This window comes from Crassostrea angulata, chromosome 2 (genome assembly GCF_025612915.1).
Source record: "Crassostrea angulata isolate pt1a10 chromosome 2, ASM2561291v2, whole genome shotgun sequence".
Classification (NCBI taxonomy): Eukaryota; Metazoa; Mollusca; class Bivalvia; order Ostreida; family Ostreidae; genus Magallana; species Magallana angulata.
The window spans coordinates 25,974,024-25,985,431 of NC_069112.1; the positions used below are offsets into that span (position 1 = coordinate 25,974,024).

The 11,408-nt window shown below is 30.8% G+C and overlaps 1 protein-coding gene across 1 annotated transcript; it reads left to right on the plus strand.

Annotated features, from left to right (window-relative positions):
• The first annotated feature begins 3,094 nt into the window (after positions 1-3,094).
• LOC128171792 (uncharacterized) lies at positions 3,095-6,889 on the plus strand. The gene is made up of 3 exons (XM_052837582.1): positions 3,095-3,380; positions 4,728-4,901; positions 6,602-6,889. The coding sequence occupies exons 1-3, from the start codon at positions 3,095-3,097 to the stop codon at positions 6,841-6,843; spliced, it is 702 nt and encodes a 233-aa protein (XP_052693542.1). The 3' UTR covers positions 6,844-6,889.
• The last annotated feature ends 4,519 nt before the right edge of the window (positions 6,890-11,408 follow it).

An 11,408-nucleotide genomic window follows, 5' to 3' on the forward strand; every position in this document is an offset into this window, starting at 1 on the left:
TACAAGTACAGACGCTTATCAGAATTTTTTTTTTAAAGGGTATGATCAGAATTTTGGTCAAAATTTATTTTTACCGTTTTTATCGTTTACAACGCTTTGTTAAGGCATATCTAATAGCCACTTAATTTTTAGCGTCAGTCGTTGAGATATAAGCGATATACAAAACTCACTGAGTTCAATATTTGTAGACAAAGCTCAGGTAAAATTTTTAATATTTTGAGATAAAAAAAGAAAATTACAGTTTTAGACCAAAAAATGAATGTGTTTAACGTTAGAAACTGTTTATCTAATATGTTCAAAACGAATAAAGATATAGAATTAAAAGAAACTTTGACTGTTATATTAACCCAATGTAAACAACACTGCACGAGCCTTGTTTACACAACAACAAAAATGGTAAGTTCTGTTTCTTGTGTTTAACTTCTCATCTGACTATCAAATTCTGCTTGGTCACTAGAAGAAATACATTACTTAAGCAATATAAACAAAAAAATAAGAAAATAATGATCACAATCATGACCATGTCCCTCTACGTCTACAGATGAGCTTTCAGTCTGCTAAAGATAACGATGTTATCTATTGTAACTATTAGATAAAAAAAACTAAATATGATGAAATTCAAAGTTTTTCATTTTAAGTGATAAATTGGTGGGAATGCATTTGCTCTGAATATTAATTACTATACTGTAGATAAACGTATTTTCGTTGGGTCAAATTTACGTTGTTTTTAAATAAAATAAGATTTCGTTGGCATTTAATTTCTTCATATTTTAATATGCTTGTATTCATTCATACTTGGGATAAAAATTTATCATGGAATTATTTTCGTTGATTAATACTGCCAACGAAAATAACGATATTAAATCCTCAACGAATATTTCTGCTTCTATAATATATGACAGCCCCATGATCCATTAGCTTTTACCACAGATGGACATGCTGTACATTTACCTGTATTAGCTTAAGTACGTTCCAAATTTCATACAGTCATATAGTCATACAGACCACTGCAAAAAAAGATAGCCAAACACAACTTTTTCGGTTCAAGAAAGGTCTTAGCTCTTAACTTGCCGGAGGAAAAAAAGGCCTAAAATCTGATAAATTCCAAGGATAATACAACCCAAATAAAACCCTACAATAAATCAAAATGTTTGCCTAGGTATGCAATACTCAAAATCAAATATCTGTACATGTACATATATAATTGAAATTTGGGGAAATGAAAAAAAAAATCAAAACCGTTGACCTTATCACCGACGAGGCTCTCTTCGGACATTTTCTTATAAGGACACATACATCTAATTAAATACTAAATATGATGACAGATCTGAACAAAAAATATTAAGACATTTAATTGTTTAGGTAACATGGATGGAATAGATGCCTTCATTGGTATTAATACGGGGACAACAGTATATCAAGTGTGCTTCAGTACAGCAGTTCGCAATATCACAAAAAATGCATGCTGACGAAAGACCAAAACTTCATCTAGCCACTCCGAGAGAAATTATGTGGCAGCCTCCAGATAATCATACGCCAAAGAAATAAGTGGCGGGCGCCAGATATATTTTATTCACCTTGTTATTGGTATTCCGTATCAATGACCACAAAAACATAAAAAAGTAAAGGTCAAGGTCAGTACAAGACATTAATGGTCAATATAAGTAAATCATCAATTATCTATCAATACAGGTCGACGACTGACAGGTTGACCTGTCAAAATGTCTACCCGTCAACATATCAAATTGTCGACATTTCAGCCTGTACACCGTCGGGCTGTCTACCCAAGGACCTGTCTGACCATCGACTTGCCAACTTACCTACCATCTTTACCTGACAACCCGTCGACAAGTCAACCCGTTGACCTGTTAACCCATCGAACTGTCAACCGGTCAACCCGTGGACCTGTCAACTTATCGATATGTCAACCCTTCCACTTATCAAACGTTCAATAAATATCCGATCTATCAACAACAAAATTTAATTTGTCATAAGAGCTACTGGGGGTACTGTCAATACGCCACTATTGTCTTACCTGATGAATTATATAGATAACAATTTTGAATCACTACGCAAACATTATTTGACATTAGAGCTACTTTTGTCTTCTTCTGTACATGATCCAAAATTATTCTAATCTCTTTTTTATTTATCTGATAATCTTTTAGTACGTAGGTCATTAGCAAATATAACTGTCTATGGTTTTGCTTCAAAAGTAAAAAATCAAAACAAAAATATTTTATCAGTATTATTGATAAGCTCAGTGCTGAACATTTTTTTTTCTGCGCTGTCATTTGGGGAGTTAAGGTTCAATTGAAACAAAATGTACATTTTATTCAAACATTATAAAAATCTATGTAGATACATGCACGCTCTTAATTTTAATAAAGATGCCTCTCGTTCCATTTTGTTTTAGCGAACACTGATTCTAAGCTCTGTAGTTGTACTTTATATATGAATAAAAATTCTGCAGAGTTTTTTTTCTTTTTAGTAACATCAATATTATTTTGTTCATTATGTTATCTAACGATTTTGTTCCTAATTCGCAGAAAACAGTCTTCATGTTTAACAATAAGTTTGGTAAAGTTTGGAAAAATTTGTTGAAAAGTGTTAAAAATAGATATAAAAAATTTAAACTTACTAAAGATGTATGTTCACAATGTGATGTAATTAAACACAAGAAGACAATGGTCCCCTTTTAATGTTTACTTTGCTTAGGTAATAATATTTGAAGAAAAAAATTTGAGATTGTTTTCACATGCATTTTGTTTTTTACTCTATTATATTTCCCACGAATATAAAAGAAGTAAAAAAAGATAAATGCTGCTTAATCAAAGAAAACGTCAATAAACTTGAAACATTTAATTATCATAGAGTCTAAAAATATTTAGTTTTGAGTACTTAATGGACAGAACGTTTGCATAGCTAAAAAACCCCTCAAAGTTAAATGTTCTGAACAATTACTCATAAAACTATAAAATGCTGCTTGGAAGTTTAAATCTGCACTTAAAGTATTTTGTTTTAAAAGCCTGCATTACTCATAATAGAAACATATTTTTATTTATGCGTGGTTCAATATAGATAACATAACAAAATGTTACTAACGACATATGCAGCTTTATTTCTGGTTGTGCATATTATTCGCAACGAGGCTACGGTCTTCATGAATGTTTTTGCCATTCAGACATATTATTATCCAAAATCTTCGTGTCACCAAATTTCTAATATCAAAAGTAAGAGCGGTTGTTTAGGAACATGCATAATCTCGGTGGATCGCAATGTCATGATCAGCCACGATGAATCTACAAGCACCTGTATGTGTTGCAATGACATCGCAGGAAGTGACATAACTGGTCCTAATTGGAAATCTTATGTCCCACGTAGGTGTAAGTATCTAATTCTTTTTAATCATAAAGATATTTTATTTGAAAGTGACTTGAAACTACACCTTTTTAGGGTAAAGCAATAGTAAGACGCTTCTTTTTTTTTGACGTGTAAAGTATTAAAATACTCATTGAGTATTCTGTAATAGAACGTGTCTTTTATCATAAACCCTTCGCAAAAGGTTGTGACGACGCATGTTATACAGTAGTTATGTGTATCAATGAATAAAAATATACCTCTTATATTTCCCAGTAACTAATACTTAAAAATACACTTTTAATGCGAATGGATACCAATTTACTTACGTTATAAATATTGAAAAAGAACTTAGTTTTGTTTTTATGTTATGGTTTGTTCCCCACATCTTCGTCCCGATATTTTTTCTCTTATTTTTTTTGGAATGCATTAACATATATGCAACATGTTTCTTTAAATTAGAATAATTCTTACTTTGTAAATATCACTATCTTAAATTCATTCTATTTGACATTTACATGTTTAGTGCTTTAATAAGGCTATATGGCTGTGAATATTATTAAAACGCTGTATCGTAATAATTTGAATATACAGTAATTAAAAACTATATGGCTGTGAATATTATTAAAACGCTGTATCGTAATAAACTTAATATACAGTAATTAAAAACTTCATATGGCAGTGGTGTGCAATAAGTGTATTTTCTTTAAAATTCAGGTTAATGATTTTCAATTTAATTCATGGACACAAACATGTTCTAACAAAGGGTTGAAATTCACTTTTAACTATACTACTACTACTACTACTACTACTACTACTATGGCTTATATTTTTACGTATACAGGATAGCACATTTAGCTAAAAAAAACTAGTGCACATTGTGGTCCTTGAAACGTATTTACAGACAACTATATGCAGAAACTGATAGAACATACAACACATATATTTCTGAGAGATGAATAAATGTAGATTATATGTGATTTAAAGTTCATGTAATTGCCAAGCGTAGAGCCAGACATTATATAAACCTTCAATGAAAATAAAATACAGGCTATTACTACAACGCCGAATGAAAATATTTTCTGAGGTATGCATATTTATAAGATTGTAAAGTTTGGCGACATGTTAAAAATAGAGATAGATTATTCCATAAAAGAGCGTCGTAAACTGTAAAAGAATAGGAATTATAAGAACTAAACAGATCCGTTTGTAAATTTGACAATCACTTGGTAAATTTGTTTTTTTTTGTTTCAGATATAGACTCGGATTTCACTACCCTTTTTTACTAGCGATTCAAAAATGTTGTACCATATGCAAGCTTAAAAAATCACTAAAAAGTAGTGATATATTATCTGTGTGTTTTGTAGTACCCTGTGCTAACGGTTATGCGTCTTACTATTTGATGCCATACCAAATATGTCTGATGTATTTCCCAGGACCTGTCTCATATTCAACAGCTCAGGCCAACTGTCACGCTCAAGACGCCGATCTCATAAAGATTGATTCCCAGGAAAAGTACGACATATTCAAGGATTATCATGGTATGTATTAATTATATAAAGGTATTTAAATTTGATTATATGGAAGGTGATGTGATTGGTTTACAAAAACAAAATTTTTAGAAACAGACAAATTTTGGTTTGATGTTTCTTTAATTATATATATACATAAAATGTTTTTGATATAATGAAATCAACTTAAGATTACCCTAAACTCAGGGTTTCAGTTTTCTAATACATTCTTTTAACTGTTAAAAATTTCAAGTCAAAATTGTTCTAACAGACAAAATGACAATGTAATTCATAACTATAGATTTTTTGTTCATACTTATTTGTCGAAAATATGTAACGACAAAGATTTATTTATTTTGAATAGAAGAAAATAAATAAAATTTCAAAAAATCTTTTTTGCTTTATAACCTTTTAAGCATTTTTCAATCTATATTATTATACACATTTTTTATCGGTAAAACATCAATTTATCAATTACATTTCAGGATAAGTACTTGATGCACAAAAAAATAAAGTTACACAAAATCAAATTTAGATGGCATATATATATATATATATATATATATATATATATATATATATATATATATATATATATATATATATATATATATATATATATATATATATATAAAGAGTTATATATATATATAAAAAATTACGATTTTATTCACTTTTTTAACTCATTTTACCCCCACTCATGTTATGTTAATGCAGCAGAGTTTCTGTTAGTAAGATTTTTGTAAAACAGAACCCGAAAAAAACGAAGCTTATCAAAAGTGCTGTTGATTTATTGTTTTAATGAAAATTAGATAATAAGACAAGTACAATTTTACACAATTCACTGGTTTGACAGTTCAGCAACTTTACATGCACAAATCAATTGTCACAATGTTTTTCAACAAGTCAGCACAACAATTCATAGGCACCAGTTGATTTGGTGTGTGCAAACGAAACACGGGTATATGCCACGACGAATATTCGAACTGTCTTAAAAAAATTCTCACAATCGAACATCTTCGTCCTCATTAATGACCTGAAATACGTAAAAAACACAACAGCAGGAAAAGGAAAATATGACTGTTAGGGAAGGGAGGGTGGGATTTTGACAGATGCAGAAAACAAGCTTAAATTTTTTGAAAATACATTGCCCACCTTTTCTGGATTTTATCATCTCAGAGGGATGATTTGAAAGGACAAACCTAACCCCAGTAAGTTAAAAGTCCCCCCCCCCGAACCGATCCCGACCTAAATTTTTTATTTTGCATACAAGATACAGTAATTCAAATATTTTCTCGTGAAATAAAGGCACCTTTTTTCTATGGAAAAAAATAAATGCTATTTTTTCCAATATACTGCACAATAGTTAATATCATATGGCTTTTGTTTACGCTGATATTAAAATACGATATGTGTGGATCGTAAGGGAATATAGTTTTGATAACATGGAATATAATAGCAAAAATATATCACTACAGAGTTTTGTACCTTTTTCAAAAAAATTTTGATAAAAATAATTGTTACAAAATACAAAGGTTGAGTCAATGGTTAGAGATTTTTTTGTGGGGGATGATCGGCATTAAGATACCAACTACATGTATATATGAGTGAATATTGAAGAAATAGTAAGCCACACGTCCTTCCAAACTATCTAGTCACTTTTACATTTTCATAGTAGCATACAAATTACAATGTTGGAAAATAACTATTTTGAATTAATTTTACTTCAGGACCAATTGCCAAAAATGTTGAAATTGAAGTCTGGGTTCAAGGGGAAAAGGTTGGAGAGCAGTGGCAGTTTGATGACGGAACTCCGATACCTAACATCTGTCCAATAAGAATGGGGGATAATGCAGATCAAGTACATATGCGGGCCAAAAGCTCTAATTCTTTTAAATGTAGTGATGCTGAGAACGCCCGTCTATGTAATTATTCGTGCGAATACCATTTTCTGTCGTCATTCAATAATTAATTTGAGAACAATAATTGAAACATTGAATTGATGATACGTTTATGTCACGGAACATTTATGGCAAACTATTGCCACACTCGCCTGTTTGCTGTCAGTTATATAGCAACATTTGTTTAACGTAAATGTGTTGCTTTTTTGCTTGCATATTTGTTGTAAATTGAAATAATAAATTATTCATTGAACATTTTGTTTGTTATTCAAACATGCAAAAATGCCTCAAATTGTTCTTATAAATGCAGATTTATTAAAAATGATGATTTCTCTTCTGAAATCTTTATGCAACCATATCGTGTTTAAAGACGCAACTTCATATAAATAAAAGTCTCTATGGATTTGACATTAAGCACGACTTGAAAGAACTTTGAGAATTACGTCTAAATGAATCCCTTCTAATACCGACATGCAATGTTTTTGATGGATTAATCAGAAAAAAATATGCAGTTATTTATTCTTGTATATGATAAGACTTGCTATTGAAAATTTTTCAGAGGAAACATGGTTTGAAATTTTCATATTCATCAAAATTTTGATAATTTATCAATAAATTAATCATTCGGGAGAATGCAACAATTGTTTTTTGAATTCTTTTTAAAAGTGATGGTATGGCGTAATATAAGTTATATTGTAGAGTTTTTACTCACCTAAAACTAAAACATAAGAAACTTTGAACTAAAAATATTTAGTATTTTCATTCCTATCATATAAATAAGATACAAATTAAAAGCGCATACAATGTATAATAGTACGTTTTCTTAGCAGAATACAAAAATACAAATGTCCTGCGATAAAATCATTTTAAAATCCAATAAATCCGACAATTTGATTGGGATAATACATCAAACAATTAATCCTAGTAAGATACATGTTTTTCCTTTTTATTCGAAAATGTCTTTTACTCACGATTTTCATTTCTTTATGCTGATCTTTTTTTTAGTTTTTGGCAATGCATTGTGTGTCGATCTTTTATCTTGTATTCTTTCAATGAAGTAATGCAGTCACACACAAAATTAATTATTATACGTTTATGGTTTAGACGCAGCTTATAATCCGTTATTTTACCCTAACCATTTGCAACACACTTAGCAACAGGTAATACTATATAATTAGTGCCTGTTTGAGAGGGTAAGAGTTGAAATTGACACCCCGAGAAAACTAATGTCAACCTCGGTTGAGAATGGTTTTCGAGGATTGTCAATTTCAACTCTTACCCTCCCAAAAAGCCAATATTTATTTTATTATACTGAATGTTTTCATTTTAAAGAAAACTTAACTGCTTTTATAAAGGAATGACGTGAAATCTATGGCGAACCGTCCGTGCATAATTTAAGCGCATGTAATAGTTTGTTGTGTTGCCCGTTGCCAAGTGTGTTGCTAACGCTAAGGGAAACAGATTTCAGTATTTAACATGATAAATAATAATAAAAGAAATCGTTACATGCGCGTGAGTTATACGTGAATTTACCTCAACGGTAAAGTTTCTATAAAATTAAAAAATGAAGTATAGAAAAAAAATCGTGCCTGCTTGGGATAGTAACAATTGAAATTGACTCCACTTCGTATCGTTAAACAAGGATTTTCTCGGCATTGTCAATTTCAACAGTTACCCCCCTCCAAAACAGGTACCATTTATATAACATAAACAACATGTTCAAATGCAAATGCTTTGGAATCATTAGATTTCGTGGTTGCTCAGTTGTCGAGGAATTCGTGCGTAACATTTATACAAAACTTAACAGCCTCCAGGAATTATTAAATTAGGGTTATAAAATCCTTTTATAGGCATAACATCCCCACAAACCTGTAAAAATTAAGCAATCCACGAAAATTAGATCCCACGAATTTTAATGATTCCACAGTAACTTGAACTCTTTTTGGCACAAAATCTTTTCCCGTGTCTTATACTAACTACATAACTCCACTTGTCTATGCAACTGTGGTACATCCCTAGCAAGAGCAGTAATAAAAAGTCAAGGAATGCATATAATTAATATTGTGTTGAATGCTGTATATGTTTATACAAACTTTTATAATTAATTTTACTCAGTTGTTCGTTATTTTCATGTCGACGGTCGGTGGATTTCTCCCAGGCCTTGCAGATGTCAAGTTAATAAAATTTATCCATCTCTCAGTCAACCTTTAGACTATTACGAAATCTTAAATTTTTTCAAGTAAGCATAATATTATTACTGCTATATCATTATCTATCAACAAAATATTAGACACACCCACCTCCACCCAAACTTTAATATTAATGTGCTGTATATTAGTTTGATTATATAGTTACTCAGTAAATTTAGGGGATTAAAAAAGATACATGTAGATAGTTCATTTTTGTATTGCAAAATTATCTTTGGGTCTAAACCCTAATCTGATATTTTTTTTTCGTCTTTTGCATACAATTACAGAATTCACATTAATTTGGGTAATTGACTCAAATTTTTACTCAACAAAAACCTAGTTGCAGTGAATTTGTAAAAAAAACAAAAAACAAAAAAACAAAAACAAAAACAAAAGAAAAAAGAAAAAAAAGAGAAAAGAAAAAAACCCATATACGTCGTATTTGTAAGTCAAGAGTTCGATTCCCGCTGTAGCGTGGAGATTTTCACCCACTTGTCAATAAAAAAAGCATAACCTTCCACATATCTGACCTTGTTGAAATCAGACCTTGGATATTTTTTTTAAATGTTGTAAATTTAGCTGGTTTAAATTGTTCCACAATTCATAATCGTAGTAGTATTTTTTTGAAGAGTTGAACAAGAGTTTAAGATCCGTATTATGAGATAGGTCGTTTCATACTGCAAAGTATGCTTTTTTGCCTTTGTTACAGCTGTCTGTTATTCGGTCACTTGATTTTAATTTAGCGTGTTGGATAATACCTATACGTTTATAAACATCGTTGATTGAGATGTCCTCCTTTCCTATTTCCCAGGTTTGTTGTGCTGGGGACCTTCCCTTACCTAACCTTACAATGCTGGATTTTGTGCATTAAAGGGAAAGCGCCATGAACATGAACATCTATATGTAACATTTAACATTTTTTGTAAGCGAGCAGGACTTAAACATGCAATATCGTAGACTAAGAATGAGTTTGTATTGTACAAATTGAAGTTAGTGCTTACATTTTCAACATGGTACAATAATTTCAACATTTTAAAACGTAAGCCGTGTAATGAATTTAAGTAACTCATTCCTCGCACTTTGCCGTGTAGAGTTATGGCGCGTTAATCGACTAGAACGATTTGTGGTTATTTTGTACAAGAGCTTCGCACGCTTAGACTACCTTAATGTAGAAGGACGTGAAGTTTATGTGTGTCGCCATCAATGATTTGGAACTGTACATGAATCTTCCTCTTTTGTTTGATTAAATGAAAACCCAAAGATCTTTATATTTCTGTATTTTCACTTAGTTAACAGTTTACCTGCGATGCCTACACACGCGACGACAGACATAAGCAAGATCCTTGTTTATGCATTTAAATATTAAAAACTAAAATCAACATATATGATTGAAATATAGATAAAGACGATCAAGCATATATTCTGTACCAATTTGTTAGAAAACTGCAAGCATTTTGATTCGACCTATAGACCCCCGACTTTTTTGTACATGATTACGTAACTTCTCCTTAAAACATTGGCGAGGAGATCTATCGCGTTGGAACCGGCGATCTGCGATCAACAAAATAACATCATTCTAAACAATGCTTCACTCAATGATACAAACATGAATTCGTGTTTTTCAACACCTCACCCCCTCTAGATCTGCACTCTTTAGATTTTTACGGAATTTTAATTTCTTGATATATAATTACATGTATGATAAAATAGAAGAATGCCAAAAAACAAACAAAACAAAAACATGGATCAAACGTGCGTCGAGCTTACTTTATGTACATGTAACCCCCAAAATCCGAACGAATATGCCAATTTGTCACATTTATTCAAAATCGTTAAATCGTTAAAATCGTTACACCATGGTGTCCCGCCTATTTTATAAACATTTTCCCGGGTTTTTTTTCAATATACATAGGTAAACTTTCTCCGAGAGAATTACTTTTGATTGATCATCTGATAAAGAAAAAAAAATTGACATGAAATAGGGATTTTGCATATTATTGCATGTCGAAAGAAGTAATATTCATTTCAGTAAATGTGGTTATTTGATTTCACGTCACAAGCTGTGTCTTTATGAATTACATCATCTGGTGTAAGATTTAGACGTTCACTTATAACTCATAAATTCTCCCGCTTATCTTTGATATCTGATTATCATTTTAAATGTCCAAGTCTACAGGTATCATTATATAATATCAAGCGACATACACTTCTCTATAGAAATGTTCAGAGATACCATCAATTTTGACTAATTGCTAAATTTTGACAGCACGAAACAATATCAACCTTTTACATAGTCTTCAAAAATTTAGAAAGATTAAAATACAGGAGTTTTCTAAAAAGAAAAAAAAAATGGTTCCGTGTTTTGCATGCAGGTTCATGTTATTTTTTGTAAAATACAATTTCTGACATGAATTATGAGTATATACCAATGCTGGTTACCCTGTATA